The 26,521-nt window shown below is 32.0% G+C and overlaps 1 protein-coding gene across 1 annotated transcript; it reads right to left on the bottom strand.

The window, feature by feature from the left end:
• Nucleotides 1–6,145: 6,145 nt before the first annotated feature.
• LOC134247133 (uncharacterized) lies at nt 6,146–9,441 on the bottom strand. Its single transcript, XM_062729463.1, has 4 exons — nt 9,353–9,441; nt 9,115–9,187; nt 7,882–8,029; nt 6,146–6,697 (listed from the first exon to the last, which is right to left on the bottom strand). The coding sequence occupies exons 1-4, from the start codon at nt 9,423–9,425 to the stop codon at nt 6,653–6,655; spliced, it is 339 nt and encodes a 112-aa protein (XP_062585447.1). The 5' UTR covers nt 9,426–9,441; the 3' UTR covers nt 6,146–6,652.
• Between the last annotated feature and the right edge of the window lie 17,080 nt (nt 9,442–26,521).

The following is a 26,521-nucleotide window of genomic DNA, read 5'->3' as shown; positions in this document are numbered from 1 at the left end:
AATTCAGGCACGTAGCATCGTTTTTGAAAGTGGGGGGGGGGGGGGGGCAACCTGAGAAAATTTTTTTTACAAACCTAAAAAAATTAACAAGGAAAAAAATTAAATGGGGGGGTGGGGGTGGGGGGGGGGTGGTGGCCACTTTTTTTTCAAGGCAAAATTACTTTCACTTCCAATTTTTCCCATATTTCCTTGCAATGTATATACTGTGGTTAAAAGTGGGGGGAGGGGGCAACCATCTTTTTAATGGACATTTTCTTATAGTACAGGTAATGTTGGGAAAAAAAGGGGGGCAGCCCCCCCAAGCCCCCCCCCCCCGGTTTCTACGTGCCTGTAATTTACATATGTATTCATAAAATTGGGTATGAAATTATCCCTGTGACCTATAACTCAGAACCTCTTATATTTATTTTACATGCTTAATTCATTATATACCAGTTTGAATTCTATTAATAATGTAAATTAGATTTTGATAAATGTTTTGCTCATATTAGGACCTTTTTAAATTTACTAATCCCCCCCCCCCCCCCCTCTCGACACCACAATCACACAGTACATACTTTTGGGAATAGGCTAGATGGAACAGTTTTGTTAAAACAGTGTTTGTTATGAATTAATTTAAAATTTGTTCTTGACATGTAAATTCTACATCACATCACGTTGCGTCACCCATTATCATATTTTTAGATTAAACTCCATTCGGTACACCTCGGCCGATTCCCACTTCATCTGATAAGGTGACGGAATCGACGGCACGGAGGTTTTCCGAATGGAATATCATTACAACATGCTGCAGAATGGTGTGCTTTGGATTAATTCATTTTGTGTTATAATTGGATTTATATTTCATGAAGTTTACAGGACCTATGGAGGTCGGTAAGTACAAGTTTAAGTATAGTGGGGGTAAAGTAAACCCAAACGATTAGGTTAAAGTTCAAAAAGGGTCAAAGATCATCGCATGCCACACTAGACGAATTTCATATTGTGAAGTTATCTCCCCTTGTCGATGTGACATTCAGTTACTGCCAATACTGGTGCGGATCCAGAATTTTTTTCGGGAGTAGGGAGGGGGGTTCACATCTCAGTCAAAATATTCATGCCTAGAATTTCCTGACAAGCAGGAGAAAAAAATCATACACTGAAAACAAATAAACAAAAAAAACCCAATATTTTCTTAGTTAGGTGGAGGATGTCCAAAATCATTTTTTATTTGCTTCAGTATATAGTCTTGTTTAAATAACAAAGGAAATTCCAGGGGGGGGGGGGGGTCCAATCTCCCTACCCACTCCCTATCCCTGAAATAACAATCTATTTTGTGATTCCAGTTAAATAGTATATTTTTTTCCATTTGACTAATTATGTACATATTTTGTTTCTTGTGTTTATATTATGTCTGTATATTTGTCTGCAGAAATTATAACCTTGCCCTTAAGTTTTAAGTGGGATGGGCTATACAATTGGCTTCCACATTTTATAGGTTTATTTCTTGTGATAATTAAGACCTTTTATTTGGGTACCATTAATTTTTACCTCTGATCACTTGACCTAGAATACACATTTTTACAAGAAAAATACCCAACTTTAAACTTGGCCTAAATTTTGATCAGTAGGTGCTAGGGCTTTCATGCTTAACATGTGTATTCATTGTGAACTGTCAACAGGTATAAATATGTTTGACCTTGACCGTAGAGTTTGAACCACTTAAAAAATTAACCTTGGCAATTAACTTTTGAAGAGGAAGTACTAGGGATTACTTATTTCACATGTGCATTCCTTGTGACAAGACTTTTTTCTGATACCAACAATTGAACCTTTTGACCTTGACCTTTGAGTTTGACATATATTTGAGAAACTTCAACTTTCGCCATAGGCTACCAGACAGGGACATCAGTGTTTCACAAACACATCTTGTCTTCATTATTATTTGGTGGTGTCTCCATATGACGGAAAAATTCCAATGAGATATGCATTCACAACAAACAAACAAATTACTAAAGAAAATATAAAACATGAATATGTTGGTCATGCATATCTCTGCATGAAAAAAAACCCAGCTTTTCAAGTACTGCAACCATATTGTAACCCTTTCAAAACACTCATTTGAGCTTTTCTGGTTTCCTTGTCATATAACGTCTGTTGTGACATGTTGTCCATCTGTTTGTCTGAAAACTTTTTACATTTTTAACTTTTCTAGAACCACTGGTCCAATTTTACCCATGCAATTCATATAGAAATATGTACATTTGTATGTCAGACTGTTCTTCTGTCTGAATAAAATTAACCTTGGTTATCATGGTCATATCTACTGAATGAGAAGAGACAAGGCATTCATATTAAACTTATGTACTAGTATTTACCTGTGAGAATGGCATGATTTTTTTTTTTTTTTACATATGACCTAGAAGTTTGACCTACTTGCAAAAAAATTAGATTGTTATAAATTTATCATTTTGAAAGAGAAAAGTTAGGGCATTCATATTATAATGCATGTATATTATTACCTGTGATAAGATCTTTCCAAATGAATCATGACTTTTACTCTGTGACCTTGACCTTGAAGCCTAACCTACTTTTCAAAAATGTTGCATTTGCTTATAACTTTTGATTGAGATGAGATATGACTCTCACATTTGACATTTGTACATTAATTACTCATAAAAATTCAAGATGTTTCCCAGCTTGCAATGTTTTTTTACTCTTTAACGTTAATGTTTTACATAATTTTCAAGATATTTAACTCTCCTAAAAGATGATTAGGCTTCTGAGTAACATTAAGGAGGACTTCAGGAAAGACAGGACTTTTTGCACAAAAAATGTAATTTTCCACCCCCATTTGACCTCCCAGGGCAATATCAAAATTCCAAAACCTTGCTGCACATCTACATGACACTACCAACCATCTCCCTAAAGATGATTAGGCTACTGTGTAAAATGTAAGAGAATTTCAGGGAAGACGGGGCTTTTTGCATAAAAACGTCATTTTTTTACCCCTATTTGACCCCCCGGGGCAAAATCAAAATTCCGAAACCTTACTGCACATCTACATGAAACCACCAACCATCTCCCAAAAGATGATTAGCCTACTGTGTAAAATGTAAGAGGAGTTCAGGGAAGACGGGGCTTTTTGCATAAAAAACGTCATTTTTCGACCCCCATTTGACCCCCCGGGGCAATATCAAAATTCCGAAACCTTACTGCACATCTACATGACACCACCAACCATCTCCCAAAAGATGATTAGCCTACTGTGTAAAATGTAAGAGGAGTTCAGGGAAGATGGGGCTTTTTGCATAAAAAACGTCATTTTTCGACCCCCATTTGACCCCCCGGGGCAATATCAAAATTCCAAAACCTTACTGCACATCTACATGACACCACCAACCATCTCCCAAAAGATGATTAGCCTACTGTGTAAAATGTAAGAGGAGTTCAGGGAAGACGGGGCTTTTTGCATAAAAAACGTCATTTTTCGACCCCCATTTGACCCCCCGGGGCAATATCAAAATTCCGAAACCTTACTGCACATCTACATGACACTACCAACCATCTCCAAAAAGATGATTAGCCTACTGTGTAAAATGTAAGAGGAGTTCAGGGAAGACGGGGCTTTTTGCATAAAAAACGTCATTTTTCGATATTTGACCCCCCGGGGCAAAATCAAAATTCCAAAACCTTACTGCACATCGACATGACACCACCAACCATCTCCCAAAAGATGATTAGCCTACTGTGTAAAATGTAAGAGGAGTTCAGGGAAGACGAGGCTTTTTGCATAAAAAACGTCATTTTTCGACCCCCATTTGACCCCCCAAGGCAAAATCAAAATTCCGAAACCTTACTGCACATCTACATGACACCACCAACCATCTCCCAAAAGCTGATTAGCTTACTGTGTAAAATGTAAGAGGAGTTTAGGGAAGAAAAGTGTGACAGACGGACGGACGGACGGACGGACGGACGGACATGAGTAACAACAATATACCCGAACTTTCTTTCGAAAGTGCGGGTATAATGACTCGATTATGAAGGAAGTACAGTGCATAAAAGTCAGCTAAGGGAATATAAATGTACTTTAATCATTCATATGCATCAAACTAGGTGATAAAAACAATTGTACTAGATTCTCTTTGCTTCAATTCAAATAATAATAATAATAAATTTATGTCTACAAATGTAAAACATTCAGTACATCGAAAAAGTCTCCAAAAGGTTGATCAAACAGGGTTGCATAAAATATCTTTCGTTTAATCTTCCAACGCATTACGTTATTTCCATATGCACTTTTAAAACTTTCCTCGGATACTTATAATTTCTATAGGCCTAAGTGGTTATTTTTTTCTTCAATATGTGGGTTTGTGTGTATGTATGTGTGTGTTAGTGAAAAAAGGGAGTATAAAAAAGCTTACAACATAATACTTTTTTAATCAGAAGGCTTAATTGTTTAAATAAGCTTGATATTTGTGAAAATAATCTTTTGCTGATTTTTTAAGGATTAAATAGCCTTCTCGACTTTTCGCTTGGAACAGCTCTAGCAAGAAGCATGTAGTGGCGAATTCGACATCCGATCTTGAATTTATCTTGAAAGTTTTTATAGCAAGGGCATTTGCATTGAGACACATTGGTGCGCGTTGGATTTGGGTCATCAAACTAATTACCAGTCTCTTTGTAAGAAAAGAATTCTATGGTATCAGTCTGTGCAAGTGCTTTAAATACCATACATTTTCAGGTATGTGGTCCTTAAAGCAGATGCATGACGACAAATTAACAAAAGCGGAAACTTAGAATTACATGAAAAAACTTTTGTCTTCGATAATTTAAAAAAACGTCCTTGTAAGTCCATTGACAATTTACATGTCATTAACCTACTTGGGTTTATCAGCGTTTCTTCTTTTGACCCTTGTATCAATAGACATTTTTTTAACCCCGTGACGAACAATTATAAGTACATGTATATTCCTTCTTTTTTTAAATCGAAACATGTATTTGTGGTACATGTAAAAGGATTTGGGATTTTTTTTTTCTCGAGCATTAAATTGATAAACTTGAAAATCAATCCGTAAAGTAATCAGATAACTACATATAAGGCAAATACAGAAACATACACAATTTTACTATCAGAGTATTGACATTATTTCTATAATTGTATAGAGTGTAATTGGTCAGACATAGATAACAATTAACGGAGTGTAAAATAACATGATCAAGGATTGGCTATTGCAGAATTCTTTTATATATTTAGGTTCTTTTCATCGTTTGCATTTAAATGATGGCTGATTGAATTAAAAATTAATGAAAATAAGATTTTAGGAAACAAAAGTTCAAGAAAAATTGAAAATCTTAACTCAATACCTTGAATATTGACCAAATAATCATAAAATAAAACGGACATTATGTGATCACCCTGCGCTGTCGCCAATCAGTTTCATGACATCATTATTTCTCAACGTTCGCATTCTCTACCTCATTCGCTTATCTTGATGAGATTCCTTGGAGTTAAGTCAAGATTCAAACTCGCTGGAAATTATAGAGTGTTTTCTTAATTTCCTAATTGCATAATTCATTGTTAAATTTAAAACAACTAATTATGAAAATAAGAAACAGTTAAAAATCACCATGATACATGCAGTAACAATGTATTCTTCAAACTACAACTTTGGATAGTTTTGACAACTGATTCTTCTACTATTTGAACAAAATTTAAGCTTGTATGTTCATGTTAAGATAAATTTTACAGGAGACAAGGGGTTAACATCAAACAAAATAATATTAATTAAAACTGCTACTCATCTCATCGAAATGGATGTGCTTTCGCTTTCATTTTTACAAATCATGATTTATTCATAAAAAAAATATTTTTAAAAACCTATGCCCTTGTTTAAAACTATAGCAAAAAAGCAGCAAACAATATTAAGTCAAGATTAAAATAATCTCTTCACTTGACTACAGGAGAATACTGAAATGTGTATAACAAAATAAATGTCAAAATGCGTTTAACATAAAAAAAGTATTGATTTCAGTCAAGTAAAAAAGTTAGGAATATTACACCATATAAAAAGCAATAAAAATTAATGAAAATCTCTCTCTCTCTCTCTCTCTCTCTCTCTCTCTCTCTCTCTCTCTCTCTCTCTCTCTCTCTCTCTCTCTCTCTCTCTCTCTCTCGCTCGCGCGCGGGCGCGCACTTCAATAATGGGTTACTTATAAATACAAAGCTTTCAGTGCTTTCTTTCAAATTCTTGAAAATGTAAATTTTTGTAGAATCAAGGGGCACAACAAAACCGTTAAGAAATTTCCATCTGCATTCTCAAATACTTGATAGTTATAATGGATGAAAGATTTTTTTCTAAATGCGATGGCTATTACATGTATAATTACATGTTTCTTATCAATATCATTCATTTAATCAATGCAAGACTGGAAAATAGTTATCTTAGCTGCAGGAAAACTGCGCTTGCAAATAAAAAGTCGTCCGTGATTGTCGAGATGAAAATACGCCTCAAAGTGGTGGATATTTGTATCAAAAATGGATATGGCATAGCCCTTCCTTGTAAATCAACTTAGCTTTCCCTTAAAACCCTTGAACTCTTATATCAATCTACCCTAATGCCATAGTTAATACGGTATTGAAAATTCAAGATAGTTCGTAGAAACTATTCCTTCACTGGGGTTCTTCTTCTGTAAAGTTCATTGCCTTCTCTAACGCCTGAAAAAAATTTTTGTATGTAAAAATAGAAATTCAGTTATTAAGGTCACAAAAATGATGTGCAGTTTCATACCAAGCAAAAACAACTTCTCCCCATATAAAATATATTTCTTTAACTTTCTATCATATAAAATATATTTTTATAGCCTATACATTTTTAATTTCATTTAACTCTATAATGCACGTAGGAAAGAATAGGAACATGATGAAATTTCGTAATTTAAATTCGTCAATATCAAATTTTGAAAAAAATTCATTGGTTGATTCTTCTTCTTTCATACTATAACAAGTATGTTTACATAAAGGTAATTATCGCAGTTTCATTTTTTTAAGGAATAAACTTTCTCACAAAATAAAAAAAAAAGAAATTAAAAGAAAAAAACATAAATAGATACAAGAAAAAATATACCTGAAAAATTTTCTTTTTAAACCAAGAATAATGGGTTTTTTTAATCTCATAAAAAAACTTTTTTTTCCTTTTTGGAGAGGTTCAACAATAATGTTTATTTAAAAAAAAATGAAACTTCAGGTAAGGTGAACGACCTATAATTGACGTAGGATAAAGTTGGTCTTGTTATTTATAGCCCCCCAAAATTTACCAACCCATTATACATGTAGAATTTACATAATTCTCCATATCAATCTCATTACACACATGAAATGTCAAATAAAATTTTGTCTAGGCTGCCTGAAAACTGGTGATAAGAAGGTCATATGATAATCATTCCTAAAAAGGTTTGCTTTAATTGATCATTTGTTCTTTTAAGAATGACAATTAAATAAAACTGATTTAAAAAAAAAAAAGGAGGTTAACCATATGTTACACTTTAAATTTCAAAACAAACTAAGCAAACGTGTTTTACTTAGAATTCTCATTTCAATTGAGATGGGGTTTTTTCAGATAGTTTAACACAATTTAAATCTCCTTACCTTACATTAATACAAATTTAAACACACGGATCTTGAGTTTTAAAGATTCTGTTTAACATCACGCTAATACACAAACAGACAGAAAGACGACCAGAGAGAGAGAGAGAGAGAGAGAGAGAGAGAGAGAGAGAGAGAGAGAGAGAGAGAGAGAGAGAGAGAGAGACTGCATAATATTTTACGTCGAGTCAGCAATTTTTCGTCCATTTTTTCGACGGTAGAGGAGAGAAACCATGAAGAGAGATCAAAAAACTCACCTGCATGCGTTGATTCAAGTGTTCGTACATTAAATCCATATCAGAGAAATATTTCTGTAATTTCAAAAGTCTGGAATTTCTGTTTTTCATCTCCTTGATATATTTTATCCACAAGTCAAGTATAACCGATGTTTTCCTTTTCACTTTCCTGAAAAATCATATCTCAAATTTATTGACATATATTCCCAAAATAAAATTCAGAAAGTAATACAAAAGGGAATAAGTCAGATTTACTATTTGCATCGGAAAGACTGATATAATTCACCAAACTAATCAATTAAGGTTGCTTTATTTCAAATTTTTTAAAAAGATGAAATGACATTTTTTCACAATGTAAATTGTGAGACGTCCTGTGAAATCATTTAAGTCCGTGGGTCTAATTTTCGTGGCTTGCTTTCATTCATTTTGGGGTGTAGTTTCGTGTGTTCTCTTATGAAACATACGGAGAAAACGAACTGTATTCGAGCTTAAAAATCCATAAAGCAATACAAAACATTTCTAGGAGCAGAGCACCCCCCCCCCAAAAAAAAAATCAGAGGTGGGATCAGGTGCCATGGAGAAGTGAGCATCCCCTGCCGAGGGTTCTCTTGTGCTACGTAGGTTAAGAATTTCATCCAACTTGCTGTATTTTTATTGTCATGAAATGATTTGCATGGCAAGGAGAGAGATTCGAAGACAATTCAATATGTGAAAATGAAAATAATGGCATAGCAGTTCTTTTCAAACTTTTAGGTCTATCTACATGTATATGTATATATCTAAAGGAGAAGAACCTCGGGTTAGGGATCACTTTAGGTAGTGGTTATGATAATATCAACAATTTCAGATCGTTTGAGAAAATGTCTATCTTTCATATTATAATAATAACATAACATTATGCATGAAGAATCTTTGCATAAAATAAATAATACCATAGAGGTTGCCAAATAAGAAACAGAAATACTAAAAACCTTATAATCAAATCTGATGTGATTGAATGTAATTAATAATTTAATCAATATTACAGCAATTAAAATCAGGTACCGCATTTTCTAGCTGAAATTCTCGTCAATTATATTGAGGATAAAAAGTTCTGAGCTTTTAAATCATACACCTTCGGCATACCTGGCATTATTTTTTCTTAAGTATTATTGTTGGTTTTCAAATTTATAACCTTCAAGATACTTTTTCAATCTTCTCTTAAATTCTTTAAATGCATAAATCAACCAATTATTGTGCAATTTTTCAACTTACACACTTTCAATGCTTGATGAACACTGGGGTGTCTCCACATGAGATTTTTTGAAATTATGACTTCTTAGGTTATCTGCGACAGAAAATAATACACAAAATATGCTACCAAAATTGCACAAGAAGTTAAGCTTAAGTTGCATATATTTTGACGTTTCAACTACATCTATATTATTATTATTATTCGATAAAACGTCTTTTAATAAATAGATGCATTCACAAGCACCTGTACGTTTCATACCTTTTTGTAATCCTTTTCTGTTCTTTCTTGCATCAATAACAACTTTTGAATCATTACAGTTCTTTTTCTTCATTGCAAATATACTTCTGTTTTTTTCCCTAAATAAAATCTTCTGAATGAAAGTTAAATATAAATGATACACATGCCCTATGCCTTAATATATATATATATATATATATAAATATTACATAAACGACCCTATGCCACGTGACGTGGGCGTCTTTGCACTGCTAATTGAAATGCTAATTATCTGCATATATTAGATGTTTCCTAAAGGTTTAAATTCTTTTTGGGAATCATTGAAAGTGTGTCTTTCGATTGTTTGATTCTTCCTTTTTTTTTTTTGCGCGTGTTTTGCATAAAAAAAAGATAGTTGCTACTAGCACTCTCTATCTCTTCCTCAAATTAAAAAGAACAATCTTTTGATGTATAGAAGTACATGCAATAAACATGGATCAGTTGATACAGAGCAGTTTTGACCTTGGTAACTGAGTCATTTGTACTCGTGACAATTACATGTATGAGAATTCGGCTGTCGGGAATAAATTCCAAGAAGGCGCCAAAATAATGAAAGTGTTGTTATAAAAAGTACATTTTGTATAAATAAAAACACCTAGTTTGATTTCAATAATGATTTTGGAACGCTTTTAAAAGTGTCAAATTGGATGAAATCCTTCACAATTTCACGCTGTTACTACCAATTTAGCTCTGTAACCTGGAAAAAGTGCAATCCACAATCTGATGAAACCCAAAATAAACCTTTCATTATTCGTTTATTGAGTCAACCAAGCAAAGCAAATGCCAACAGAAAAAAATCAAAATTATATGTTAAATACCTTATACATGTATTTAACTTAAAGAGGTGGAAAAGAAATTATATAAAATATATTTTCAAAAAAATAAATGATTATTGACGTATTAAGAAATCCGTTCAGTTCTAAATAACTGAGTGTTAAGTAAATAGATCGTACATGTAAAAGCAACTACTGTAATTGAAATTACAGTTTATCTATAAAATGCACTTCTTATCCTCCCGCTACCTGAAAATTATGATTTGCAAAAAGTGAAGAAAAAATGTTCCGATAAAGTCTTTATTGAAGTTTTGGTAAGAGATAACATTGTTTCATAGTTTATGTATGTACGGTATGTACTCAACTCAGTATCTGTTAGAATTTTTCTCGTCCAAATAATAAACAAAACTCTCAAAACAATAACTTTTTTATCTCGTTCAAGTCGGGCCAGCTCTACTCCCATAATACAATTCAATTTAATTTTTCATTCCAAAAAACCCCAAAACAATTTCATTAACTATATATTAAAATGCAATGTGTGGAATTAACGAACAGTTTTTGCTAGAAAGTCCTTTTAACATTTCAAAAAAGGAGCGGCGCCAACACAGACCTCCAAAATATCAGAGGTGGGATCAGCTGCCATGTAGAAGTGAGCATCCCCTACCCACCGATCATATAGAATAATTGATGTGAGAAAAATATAAAAATTTGGGTCAAATAACCAGACTCATGGATATATTTCTATAAAATAATAAAATGCATGCTTAAATGTAAAGAAAAGGATATACTTTTTAGGTCTAACTAACAGCATCAAACTCGTACATCACTATTATTCATGGCCGATAAATGATAAATAAAAAAAAGACAGGAAGAAGATTTTAAGGTTTGCTAAACATTAAAAAAGGCATAAAAATTGGTTCTTTAAAATTGTTATCATAACAAATTGTTATTAGTTCATCTTTCTTACTTTCGAAACCAAATAGACAAATGGATTTATAGGTCCCACGTTGCTTCATTGCATGTGTGATTCTAACAATATAAAGTGAAAATTAAAAACCACAGTATAATATGAAGAAATGCTTTAAGAAAAAGATCTGGAATATGTGTCAAGGTAGCAATAAAATGCATTCAACAATGTGCATACAAAAATAATTTATTGATTTATTGGATTTAAGGTACAGAAAAATATTCTTTAAAGGCATTTTTATTGTTTATTTTGTCAAATATGCATTTGTACAATGTCAAGGTTAATGAGCTATGCTTTTTCTGTAATCGGTCGTATTAGACAATAAGAACCGGGGCCCCGTGTCTATCACAGCAGGCAATGATACGATGAAACACATGGAGTTAACGAAGTATTCAAGATCAAAAGTCCATAAAACAACACAAAACAAGAGCAGAGCAAACACGGACCTCCTAAACATCAGAGGTGTGATCAAGTGACATGGAGGAGTTGGCATACTCTGCCTAGCGGTCACATCCGCCGTGTGCTCCTTGTCATGATCGGGAAATAACGGAGAATCCGTCGTCATTTCAGTGTATAAATAATGGACTAACAATAAGTATGAAAAACGTCAGTCAGCATTTGACTCAATGCTGAATTGAGCTTGCTGGCAAGGTCATTATATCCACCATAGAACTTACAAAATGATTAAATTAAACGCTACTGCTGCGCTATTCTTGTCGCATCAACTTGCTTCAATAATTTACCTCGTTTTAGAAATTTTTCATACGCAGAGCATGCTCTTGCGTATCGAATCAACAGTGATATACATGTATAAACTCCGCATGCAGGTGATGAAGGTATATTGCTACATAAGTATGGGAAGTTGAATATTGAGAAGTTAAAGCATTCCCGTTTATCACAGAGATTTGTTGTTAGATTACCATTAACGACCTTTTCAAGTAAAATACTGTAAGTCGTTTTAATTCCACGGTGTTAAAATTTCACGATATCTCAAAAAGTACCAATTGCGATGGTTTTAATTTCACGCTGCAAGAAATTAATTCAAATTTTGTAAGAGCATTTAATTTAGTTTTAAAGAACTAGTAATAGAATTCACGATGGGTTTAATTTTGCGGAAAAATGATTAATCCGAAATTTAAACCATCGTGATTATTTGCCAATCTACAGATTAATGGCGCTGTGTGCCGAGTCTAAACCTTAATCCCTGTACCGGTATATGGTGACGTCTCTTTATGAGTTATAATTCTCGATAAGGATCTGAAACAACATACAAACTATCAATCAATTAAAAACTGGTTATTGTGACTGTTTTAGGGTTCATATTAAGACACTAACTTCTTACAAAATTATTTATTTACTATTTTATTTTCTCGTAAAATGTTGATCTGTTTTATTTGATTTTCTTATTTTGTTGTTGTTGAAAAACTGTTTATTCAAAAAAATAAATAAATAATAAAATTTATTTTGGTAACCTTAGTCTACATAATTGCACATTTCATACAAGGAATATAAATTTGAATCGTTTTACTGCAAAAAAAAAATGAGGATTCAATTTCAATTTTAATTAGGAAAATAAGGAAAAAAACTCCAATAATACATACATGTATTTAATTGATGGAAATATTATACAAAAACTGTAGGAGGTTCATTTACTTTAAAGCATTTGCTGAATAATACAAATTACTCGTAAATCAATTTTATATGAACGAAATTGCATTTTAATTTACAGCCTATAGTTTTATAACTGTTACAGAAGGAAACACATACTAATAGTACAATGAATGTCTGTAAAAGACTGGTTCACTAATTTAAACAAGATTTAAACATCGCTCACCTGAGAAGCTTTGAACATGCTATTCTTAACCAAATAACCTATTGTGACCCCATTGTATCTCACGGGTCATAATTTGGACAATTCAAAATCTACACTACACCAGGATGTTTCCACATAAGTTTCAGCTTTTCTGGCCAAGTACTTCTTGAGAAAAAAAGATTTTTAAAGTTTTTTCCCTATATTTTTCTATTTAAAACTTTAATTCCCTATTGTGGCCCAGTCCTACCCCCGGGGGTCATTATTTGAACAATTAAAAATCTACACTACCCCAGGATGCTTCCACCTAAGTTTCAACTTTTTCTGACCACGTGGCTCTTAAAAAGAAAATTTTTAAAGATTTTTCCTACATATTTCTAAGTAAAACTTGTGTTCCCTATTGTGGCCCCGCCCATCCCCGGGGGTCATTATTTGAACAATCAAGAATATACGTACACTACCCCAGGATACTTCCACATAAGTTTCAGCTTTTCTGGGCAAGTAGTTCTTGAGAAGAATTTTAAAGTTTTTTTCTTATGTATTTTTTATGTGAATTTTTGATTCCCTATTGTGACCGCAAAACCCCCGGGGTCATAATTTGAACAATTTAGAATCTACATTACCCCTGGATGCTTCCACATCAGTTTCAGTTTTTCTGACTACGTAGCTCTTGAGAAATTTTTTTAATGGCGTTGACCCCACCCAATTTTTGTCCTTTCTTGATTATCTCCCCTTGTGAGAGGAACTGATCCTTCATTTTAACAATTTAAATTTCCCTTCACCCAAGAATGCTTTGTACCAAGTTTGGTCAAAATTGGCCCAATGGTTCTTGAGAAGAAGTCGAAAATGTGAAAAGTTTACAGATGGACAGAAGAACGGACGGACGTACGACGGACAAAATGTGATCAATAGCTCACTTGAGCCTTCGGTTCAGATGAGCTAATGGAATGTTAGACGATTTCCTGGAAACTTCTAATTACTTTTTTCCAAACCTGTGCAAATGGTTCTGTAGGGATAATGGATCATAATTTTAAAAAACTGTATACTTCAGGGAAGAATCTACAGAAAGTAAATCAAGGTGGATATTTTTAGCTCATATATGTCCAGTTTAAATAGGATAGCACACCATTTATCTCCTGCCATCACCATGAAAAAAGGAAAAAATTCTTTACATTGGACATCAAAATATGCGGAATAGACACCTGTGGCTTATATTGACAAAAAACATTATCTTTTCCTCGCCTAGCGTTTGTCTCTTCATGTTAGAAGTTTTTTGTTGTTATTTTTAAGCATTACTGTAGGTTTTATTACGCTAGAGGATCTAAACTATTCAAGAACCCTAACTGGCAAGTAATGATATAAATCTGACACTCTTCATCGGTGTTTTGTGATGTCTCAAATATGTGGAAACAGGTATTTTACATCGGCACCAGTTCATTCGATAAATTCACATAAAATGTGTTATGAACAATAACAATGATAAATTAGATAAACCAGGAAAAACCAGGAATAAAATTATAAATAGTAGAATGCATTTAATATATGTCAGTTGGAGGCTAAAAGAGTCTAAAAAGGCTAAAAGAGGCAGTCAAGTTTCATGTCATTATTTTACATCTATAAATCTTTGATCTGTTTCATAAACCCTGAATAGTATTTGGTATTTTCCCCCTTGATTTACATTTTCTCACTTCAATTTGCATTTTTACTGATAAATATCAATGCATCCACGTGCCACAAACATTTTGCTTAACAATTGACGTAGAAAAAGCATGAGTCTCGACAAATTGTGTCAATGTCAAGAATAATTTAGTCTCACTTAATAGAAAACTGTCGATTGATAAAAAAGAATTATATTATTTTATAAAAACATTTATGGATACTAACGTTTTAGTAGGATTTTTCTTATTATTCCTTTGACAAGACTCCCCCATTTGAGGTACCCCTTATCCCTGTCTTATCACTTTTACACACCTGCGTAGGATAACGTCTGTCTCCATTTTAATTTTTTGCGGCAAACATTGCAACAATTTTCTAACACCGCCCCTATCTCACCTCCACTTGTAAATTAGCGTTTTAAGTGTTGATTTTTAATCTGAAATATACATTCAGTTTACATATATATTTGTCCAATGCGTTACTTAATATTAATATATACAAAGTTTAAGACTTTTTAGATATGTAATACGCATTCTGTTCTTAAATATGTACTTGGATTTTGGTACATGTAGCAAATGTATCTTCTATTGCATTGAATTACTATAGTATATAACCCGCATAAGTTTTAAGGTTTTTGTATGGTATATTGTATGATTCATGTGTTTAACAATGATTGGTGTTGCCAATATCTTAATTGATCTGTAATTTTATTTTATTTGTTCATTTATTTATGTATTTATTTATAAATGACCGTAAAAATATCAACCTAACATTCCCATTTTTGTCAAATATAGCACTGTCATATGAGTAATCAATATAGAAAATGATGAAAGATAAAATAAATATCTAAGGACCTTCTAATAATCTTTTTTTCTGTTAAAAAACTCTTTGATCTTTTGCCAGAATTTTTTTAAAAAATCATTTTTTTTTATAACTATAAAGAAGATCATGTATTTTGTATGATTTTCTCTGCTTTTTTTTCACTCAATCATACTCATCCGTTCAAAGTTTTGTTTTAAAAAATAAAAAATGACAATAACAACATAGTTGCATACTACTGAGTACTTTCAATGAAAGATAAATATAGATGACTTTCGTGCACTGCCACTGCCGCCATGTTACACTTTGTGCACTTTAAGTTTGCATAATTACAATTATACAATGGAATACATCACCAGTGCATTGACACGTTTTTGTCGCTTTCGACCTGATTCTATTTCTTCCGTAATCATCATTGTTCAAATTTTACAGTTAAATTAAATCGTTGTAAATTTTTACAGTTCAACCGTCGGAGAGGAAGGTTTAATGATACTTTTTCACATTGATCTTTCAGCCATTTTTTCTGAAGTCTTGTAAACTTGTAAGTCATATAGCGAATGCTAAAACATTGGTTCTGTGGGGATAATGGATCATTTGTTGAAAAACTGTATAATTAACGGGAGAGTCTACAGAAAGTAAATCAAGGTGAATATTTTAGTTCATATATGACCAGTTTAAATAGGATAGCACATCATTTATCTCCTGCCATCACCATGAAAAAAAATCTTTACATCAAATTCTTATATTGGACATCAAAATACGTGGCATAGACACCTGTGACGTATATTTATATAAAAAATCAACTTTTTCTCACCTAGTGTTCGTCACTTTGTGTTAGAGTTTTTTGTTGTTATTTTTAAGCATTACTTTACATAGGTTTTATTACGCTAAAGAGGCTTAACTATTCAATGACCCTAACCGGCAATCAATGATATAAATTTGACTCTCTTCATTGGTATTTTGTGATGTCTCAAATATGTGATAAAAAAAACCCACAGGTATTTTACATCAGCAGCCAGTTCATTCGATAAATTCACACAAAATGTGTTATGAAAAGTAACAATGATAAATCAGAAAAATCAGGAATAAAATTGTAAATAGTATACTGCATTTAATAGATGTCAATTGGAGGTCAAAGAGTCAAAAAAGGCTAAAAGAGGCAGTCAAGTTCTGTCATTATTTTACATCTATAAATCTTTGATTTCTTACATAAACTCTGAATGGGATTTAGTATTTTTTCCCCTTGATTTACATTTTTTCAAGTCCATTTGCATTTTTACTGATAAATGTCAATGCATCCACGTGCCACAAACATTTTGCTTAACAAATGATGTAGAAAAACGATGAGTCTCGACAAATTGTGTCAATGTCAAGAATACGTCTCACAGAATAGAAAAATGTTGATTGATTAAAAAAAAATTATTTCATTTTATAAAAACATTGATGGATACTGAGGTTTTAAGTATGATATTTCTTATTATTCCTTTGACAAGCCTTCCCCCCTTTGGAGGTACCCCTTATCCCTGTCTTTTCACTTTTACACATGCGCGTAGGATAACGTCTGTCTCCAGATTAATTTTTTCGGTAAACATTGCAACAATTTTCTTACGCCGCCCCCATCCCACCTCCACATGTAAATTAACGTTTTAAGTGTTAACTCTTTAGGGCGTTTCTTGCCCTATTTTTCAGATAAAAAAAATAATTTAAATATACTGTTAACAGTGTATATTTTTTGTACCATGCGTTACTTATTATTAATATATACACGTGTACAAAATTTAAGACTATTTAGATGTGAAATATGCATTCTGTTCTTTACTATGTACTTGCATGTTGGTACATGTAGCAAATGTATCTTCTATTGCATTTAATTATATAACCCTCATAAGTTTTAATGATTTTGTTTGGTATGATGTATGTTTAATGTTTTTAACAATGATTGGTGTTCCCAGTTAATGAAAGATTGACATATCTTAATTGCTGAGTATTTTTCAAATCTTATTTGTTCATTTATTTATGCATCTATTTATAAATGACCGTAAAAATATCAGCTTAACATTCCCATTTTTATCAAATGGAACACTGCAATATGAGTAAACACTATAAAATATCATGAAAGATGAAATAAATATCTAAGGACCTTCTAATAATCTTTTTTTCTGTTAAAAAGATATTTGATCTTTTGCCAGAATTCTTTTAAAAAAATCATTTGTATAACTATAAAGAAGATAATGTATTTTGTAAGAATTTCTCTCCTTTTTTTCACTCAACCGCACTCATCCGTTTTAAGTTTTCTTTTAAAAATGAAAAATAATGACAATCACACCATAGTTGCATGCTACGTGGTACTTTCAATGAAAGATAAATATAGATGACTTTCGTGCACTGCCACTACCGCCATGTGACACTTTATACACTTAAAGTTTGCATAATTACATTTATGTAATGCATTACATCACTAGTGCATCGACACGTTTTTGTCGCTTGTGACCTGATTTTATTGCTTTTGTAATCAAATTTTATAGTTACATTAAATCGTTGTAAATTTTATAGTTTAAGGAAGGTTTAATGATTCTTTTTCACATTGATCTTTCAGCCATTTTTTCTGAAGTCTTGTAAATCAAAATAATTTAATTTTAGTTGTAACACGTCATTTGATTGGTTAAACGGTTTTATCCATTTTGTATAACATAACTTTTCACAATGATCTTATTTCTCCGCTTGACAACTTTTTTTTATTTGAAGCCTTTTTCCGAAAGAAAAAAAAATTGTCTCATTGTCTACATTGAAATTAAATTATAAGTAGGATTTCAAATATTGAATAAAAATCATTTATACTTTTTCCAAATAATAAAATTAATGTTTATTTAAATGCAAGAAAACATGTATATAAATCTATATACATGAATTTTTTTCCAAGGGTATGATGCCTTACGTCGCGATTATATATGACTTCACCTATAAACTTAGTAGTAAAATATTATATGGATTTTTTTGGTGGCGTCTCCATATGAGTGAAAAATTGTTATATTTGAATCAATCCATATAATAAAATTAATGTTTATTTAAACGCAAGAAATATTTATATAAATCATTGAAAAGGGTATAATGCAGATTATATATGACTTCATCTACTTATGTGAAATATTGTATGAATATTTTTGGTGTCTGTTTTATTTTATTTTCATATTTTATTGATGTTGAAAATTATTCATTTTAAGATAAATGTAAACACAATATAAAATTTAGGAGTGTTTCCTGGAATTTTGGCGAATCTAAGTCCACATAATTGCGATCGAGTTTCATATACAATAAACATAATTTTGAAATGCTTAACTGCAAAAGAATGAGGATTCAATTTCTATTCTAATTAGAAAATAAGGAAAGGAACTTCAATAATACAAAGACGTAAAATAATTGATGGGAATATTATACAAAATACAAATATTATACAAATGTAAGGGGTCCATTAATCCAATAACGTAAAGGCATTTGCTGAATAAAATATATATTACTCGTAAATCAATTTCAATTTTATATGAATGAAATTGCATTTTAATATAGAGCCTATAGCTTTGTCACTGTCTTAAGAGGAAACATTAATAGTATAAAGGATGTCTACAAGAGACTGGTTCACTAATTTAAAAATATGCAATGTAGCATGATTTCCTGGAAACTTCTAATTGATTTTTTTTTTCCAAACCTGCACAAATGTCACTGTGATGTAGGTATTATTCATTAAAATTAACCATATAAAACCACATAAATCTCTGTGATGCAAATATTGTTACATTTTAATGAAGTTTTTTTTTCTGTTACATATCCCGCCAGCTTGTCTACTTCTTAAAAGACTTGCATGCATGTTCGAGGGTTTTGAATCACATGTCTGCTAATAAAGTCTGTCACTTGATGTCCTTTTTCAGATTCTTCTTACTAATGAGTGGATAACCCCTTCTTCTATGGAGAGACATTTCTGAAACGTGCTAAAGGAGAAGCAATTCTATTTGGACCTTCTCAACGTCTGTTTCCTGTAAAGATGGATGCTATCTCAATGACGTGCTGCAAAACTACAGGATTGCACAGGGGGAAAAAATCCCAATATTAAACAAGAGGTCCATGGGCCACATCGCTCACCTGAACAACTGGCTAGGTAAAAGTAAAAATCAGTACAGTATTGAAAAGTTTAAATATAAAACTGGGTTCACGGGAGAGGGGATATTTGAACAAACTTAAATCTATTCTTTCTACGGATGCTTTTAGATTACTACATGTATGATAAATAATGGCTTTGCTGCTTATAAGATGAAAATGTTTATTGATATAGCCTTTATATTCCTTTGTAAAACAATGATCCACTTTAATGGCTCCTGGTTGGTCATGATTTGAACAAATTTAAATCTACATTACCTTTTTTATGCTTTTATATTGATGATCAATCATGGCTTTGTTGTTCTTGAGAAGATTTTTAAAGATTTTTTCTATGTATTCCTACATTAAATCTTGCTCAACTATTGTGGCCCCATTCTTCCACCCCCGGTGTCATGATTTGAACGAAATTGAATCTACACTACCCGAGGATGACCCTTCATTTGAACTTGAATCCCCTTTACCCAAGGATACTTTGTGGCAAGTTTGTTTGAAATTGGTCCAGTGGTTCTTGAGAAGAAGATGAAAATGTGAAAAGTTTACGACGACAAGAACAACAACTGCACACAACGGACAAATTTTGATCAGAAGAGCTCACTTTAGCCTTGAAATAGAGATTATATATTTGAAAATTTTTCTATCACTTTGTGTAAATGAGAATATGAGTTTCTTAAGCTAAACTTCAAACTTGATATTGAGAAATATTTTACTTGTTTCATGAATATGCAGTGTAATTTATTTAATCGAGGAAACTTTCATTTGCTACATCTCAGGAGACGTCTTCTCGGGAATTTTTTCACTCATGTTGAGACACCACACATGGTCATGGGAGTACTGTAAATTAAGACATGTAGTCGGCACTTATAGCCTTTGCTTATGGAGGGACTTTTTTATGGCCCAGCGAATACTGCAAGATATGGAACAACGGTTTAAAAGGTCTTTTCCGGGATTTGAAATGCAGTGTATTGATCAAACTCTTGTGCTTCTACTCTAAATGTGTGACTCTTAAGCAAAGGAAAAATGCGTTTTTTAGTTAAATTATATTTTTAATGCTCCTGTTTTCGTAAATTTGTTAATTCGGGCGGTATTTAGTATTTGCACTGTCCGTCTGTCTGTCCTAGCTGTGTGTATGTTTGTCCGAAAAAATCTTTTGATTGGTTTTAGCTACGTCTGTCATATTTCACATATATTTTTCCTGCGAAAAGGTCTTACTTTAGGTGCCAACAAATTTGACGTCTTTTGTAAACAAAAAATTGCAAAACTTTAATTTTAGACATAACTTTTGATCAGTGGCTGCTAGGGCTTCCATGCTTCACATGTATATTTATCGTGGCAAGACCTTTCCATAGGATTATATTTTTCAAACCTTTTGACCTAAGAATTTGACAACATTTTGACCATTACTGTTGAACAGTTAATACTATGGATTTCAATTTTCTCAGATATTCCTTGTGACAAAACCTTCCCCTGGGTACCAAACAATTTTGATCTTACGATCTTAGAGTATGACCTACTTTAAAAAAATGACTATTTGCTTAAGGTCAAGATCTAATAAATGAAAGGTGCCTACAGCTTTATCAAATTTGAGAAACTAATTCCTTTACTGGTGCTTTATAGCTTACGTCTGGATAAATAAGGAGGTTTGGGGCTTAATTTGTAGGGAAACAAGATGAAAATCATATTTTAAACTCTCATTTCTAATAAAAAATTAAGAAAATCATTAATGAATATGGGAGGTTTTTTTTTTCATATCAGACTAAGAAAATGTATCCAGATTGCCTACAGTTTCTCAAAAAAACGGTAATTTGTATGTTTTTGGCCTCTTCTTTAAAATAATGTCAAAATTAATATAAGTATCGGGACTAGTTTTCACGTGATTTCAAATTGAATTCCACGAAAATACTTTATTTTCTACATAATTCTATTAGAGCCGAAAAGCACGGGAAAAGAAAGTTGAAAGTGATTATGATGTCATAATGGATCTAGCACAAAAACGTTATTCTAAAGTCATTTACTAGATCTTGACCTTAACATTTGAACAGTTGGTTCTAGGGGTTTTATACTTTGCAATTGCAAGTGTATTTCTTGTATTAAGGTCTTTTCTTTGTAACAATAATCTTGACCCCTTGACCTTGGAGTTTGATCCAATTTTTAAGAAAACAACATTAACATTGAACATAACTTTTGAATGGTTGGTGCTTGGGCTATCTATAAGAGTTTGATTGCCCTCTCCCAACCCAGTGTAATATAATGGGTCAGAAGGGAGATGTTTTTTTGATTCTCATGAAATTTTTACATACATTCGGACGAGATGGAAAAAAATGAAGGAATAAAAAAATGTTTTTGTGCTATTTTTGCCAGGAAAGAATAAACAAAGTTTTGTTAAACACGGTCCTGACTCAAGAATTTAGTACTTTAAAAAAAAAAAAGATGGCCCTTTACTGTAATAGCAAGTATATAAATTGACAGAAGTCTGTTTCTGGGTAGGGTGAGTTAACCATGCATCGGACACATACCTTGCTTTGGACAACTTTAGGCAATAAACTCTAATTCAACCTAAGAGATTGGTGTATTTATTTGTTTCCGTCTTGAAGCTAAAGATTTGAATTTTTTAATGACACCGATTGTTATTATCATGTTGTGATAAAAAATACCTCGAGAATGGCCTTGACCTTACGTCATGTTTTACATCATCAAAGGGGAATAATCAGAATTTTATGATTAAAGTATACAAATATCAATAAAATTAAAGCACTTTGAAAAAGATGTGACATTTTTCCGGTTAAAATGCCGTTTTTCTGATGCAGTGAAAATAATGTCTGGTCCAGGCCTGGGGTAATGCTAATTGTAATTGTAATGTATTGCAATGCATTACTTGAACTCAAAGTAATGCTAGTAATGTGTAATGCCCAAAAATTTGCATTACATGTAATGGTAATGTAATGCATTACTTCATAAAATTCAGTGTAATGCTGGCATTACATAGCATTACACAGCATTGTTTTGTATGTACCCACACACTATGTCTCTGGGTTATGTAACAATTTAAACAATGTATAGATTGGAGAAATGCTCTAAATTACCAGTCCTTTTCTCCTGACCGTGTTTATAAAACATTTATTGATCTGATCTAGCTTGAGCTGACCATGAAAAATGCATTGTACCAAAGAAAATAGAAGACATGCAGGCATTCTATGCTTAGCAGAGCAAAATGTACATGCTGACTACCTTTCTTACAAGTTTGTCAATGCATGAAACATATGGATATAACGAACAGTAACCAAGATCAAAAATCCATAAAACAATACAAAATTTATTGTTTTAAGGCACTAGATCAAAATAGCCTATGCTTTTTTATTAGATTTTTTTGGGCAGGGGTTGAATAGCCCCAAAAGTTAAATTGCTATATGACATCAATAATTACACTAAAAGTGCATATTGTAAATGTTTTATTTTACTGACAATTTAAAAGTTTAAACTTTCCATGAATGTAAGTTATTGACAATGTAATATATACATTAGTAATTGAAATCAATTTGTATTATCATTAATCATGTTTAGTTTTGAAGTGGGTGGATGCATGCATGCTTAAGAAAAAGAAAATTGCAAAGTTTCCTATTTCTATTTGAAAAAAAAACTCCAAAAGTAATGGTAATGGTAATGTATTACTTTACTAAAGTAATGGTAATGAAATTTAATGCATTTCAGAAAATGGAGTAATGGTTATGGTAATTAACTGCCAAAATTGTTGAAGTAATGGTAATGAAATGCATTACTTTACAATGTAATTCGCCCCAAGCCTGGTCTGATCCATGGTGACGTCTGAGTCATTTAAAAAATAGGTTTTTAATGATATTTTATCAATAAATATCATATAATTTTGTTCTAAATTTAAATTTCAATCACACACTAAATATCAAGTTCCATTTTGATAATTTTCCGTTGGTAGCGATATCGCTAGAACTTGTTGAAGTACAAGGGTGTCCGATGATGGTGAATTCACCCTAATATTTTTTTAATCTTTTGACCTTGGAATTTTTACTTACATCTGAGAAAATATAACCTTCGTCATCAGCTTCAATGTAACTTACGATGTCATCAGTGTTTCACAAACATATCTTGTTTTGTTAATTGTAGTCCTTTGCAAATATTTATCAAATGATAAAATGATTTCTTCGAAGGAATTAAACTTAAGACGATATTTGCCATTTTAGAAAAAAAATGATACTACAGATCCCTCACTTTTAGCGACACTTTGTTTTTGCGAGATAGTCATTGATACTTGATTAGCGAGGCAAAATTTTCACGAATTGTTGTTAATGCTCTATATAATCTACAGGAATCTCTGTCCGCGAGGATGAATTATTCGCGAGCACGCTGTCTTGCGTAACTAAGCGAAAATAAAGTTCTAGCGAATAAAAATTGATTTACAGTGCATGCATACGCTGAGCTTAAGGGTTGAATTTTTAGATGAAATATAAAATCACGTTCAAGTTTCATGTAAGGACATATGCAACGTACCTTACCTACTGACGATATTCTTAATTTAGATTCATAGTGTCATCAGATGTTCAGAGCAAAAAAATAAGCATGCATTGCCAGGGTTTTAAAAAATATTAATTGATGAAATATCTTGAATAATTTTAAAGAAAAATATGTAAAAAAAAAAAAAAAAATACTACACATACATGTATATTCTATATGTTTCTTTCATCCAAAATTGTTTCAGAAGAAGTATACAACGCCATAATCATAAAGGCATTAAAATACAATCACACAGTTCCTTCAAGAATTGGAACTCTTCAATTCCATGGAGAAAGATAAAAAAAAAATCAACCTACGTTGCACATGACCTTATCTTGTCTCTGAAAATGGTACAGGTATAATGGTTTTTAACGTGCGCCCTATACTTTTCTTGACGACAATGAAAAAAAGTAAATATGCTTATATTCAAAATAGTGCATCTATGTGATAAGGGTTAACAAGCAAACTACTTCATTAATTAAATTAATGGTGTTTCTTTTACCCTGTTATTTGGAGTATTGAGATCAGCTTACATTTAAAATATAGAACTGTTTGTTGTATGACGTGTACTCATTCTTTTTTAAAGTTCACTACAAGATTATAGGAATAGTCATTAAAATCTTTTAATTAACATTTTGAATGCTAATATAAAATATGCTATCATCTATTTTAACCAATCGCATATTGAGATGGTTTCTTTTATAAAGCACATTCAGATTATCATTTTTAAACATTATTCATTTAAAAGTTTATTTTCTTACTCATGATACATTCATTCCTTCTTCGTGTCTTTGACGAAAGAAACAGGGCTCTTATTGGTAAGCTGAAATAATATTTCAGAATCTAACTCGATATTAAAAAAAACATTCCAGAGAACTACATTATTGCTACAATTATCCACTGTTAGTGCAGTATTCTTATCAAGGAAGTCTTTACACCTTGTCAGATAAAAGCAGTACGAAATCGACCTCATTCTTAAACTCGTAATTTTCTTTCCAAATATAACTTGGGTTACAAAATAAAAATCCCTACAAAAGAATGTAAAAGAAAACACTAACGTTAAAAAATGCTAATATTAAATCTTTTCAGTAGTGTTATTAATATTTTGATATTCTCGCCAGCAGAAACCCTCATTTCTCTCTGGTGCTTTATATATATCATTAAGTGTAATCGAATTCTAAATTTTGTGATTTGTAAACATGACAGCTGAACAAACATCAGATCAATTGCTTAGGTTAAGATACGTTTTATCTACACAGTTATGAAATACCTGTTTTTACCTCCTTGTCAAAAAGCTCTAGGATTAGGTACATATCAAAATAACCCCATCCAAGTATACACCTCATATCACAATCAAGTATGTTGTGTTTTTATTTTATGATATCTTTTTTGTGTTTTCCTTGTGGAATATACAGTCAACAGTCTGATATTTCACGACTAAACAAACTGGAAAAGATCGTAGAAAGCTTCCTATTGACTCAAAGAAAACAGAATGTTTATATTCGAGGATTGGAAAACACTGTAGAAAAATTTTTGAATTTAACAAAAATTCAAGAAAAGAAAATCCAAAATCTGGAGATGGATATGAAAAATCAAAAAGAAGCTATGAAGATGTTTTCATGGAAATGTGATCTGATGTGTTCGGCTAAAAGCAATGGCCAAGGTTTCACAGAAGAAAACAAAAATGGAAACAAAAAACATTTAAGAGATATGGACTTCCTTGTTGAAACTAAATTAGTAAGGAAAAGGAGAGAGTTACCAGGTATTCTAATATTATTCTATATTACATTTGCATGTCTTGACTTTAGCAGTTAAATGACCTCTTGTATCAAAAATTAAATGCTAAGTTTCTGCTGTTTGAAAATGTGTTTGATTTTTTATATAAACTCGACCTGGCTCTTGATGCTATTCTTTTGCAATATGAACACAGAGAAATTTGAAGAAAATATCAAGAGATAAGACAGTTATATGATTAATACAGAATACAAACATTTGCACACCATAAGTAAAAAAAATTAAAGAGAAAAATTGTTGGACAAGTACTTTTCTATTAAATGAATCACCTATTCTTTTGTCAATGCCTTTCATTTCTATGCAGTCGACCAAATGATGAGTAAAGTGGCTTTTTATGCGTACATGACTAGCCATCTCGAGCATCCTGGACGTGAGCAAACCCTGATTTTCCGTTCGACAGTTACAAACCTTGGAAACCACTACAATAATCACAGTGGCATCTTCACAGTCCCTGACCAAGGCGTCTATGTTTTTACTTGGACAATAGTGGTCAGTGAAACAGGTTATATCTATACTCAAGTTCTTGTCAACTCCGACACAGTTAGATCAATGTATACATCTGCATACTATGTAAGTAATGTACGAACGACAACTGGTATTGTTGTTGTACAAGTTAACCGAGGGGATATTGTCTTCGTTCGAACGAATTCAAAAGGAAGTCT

This window comes from Saccostrea cucullata, unplaced genomic scaffold (assembly GCF_032062105.1).
Source record: "Saccostrea cucullata isolate Sc308-1 unplaced genomic scaffold, CSIRO_AGI_Scuc_v1 ctg103, whole genome shotgun sequence".
Taxonomy (NCBI): Eukaryota; Metazoa; Mollusca; class Bivalvia; order Ostreida; family Ostreidae; genus Saccostrea; species Saccostrea cuccullata.
This window is presented reverse-complemented; position numbering and strand designations above follow the sequence as displayed.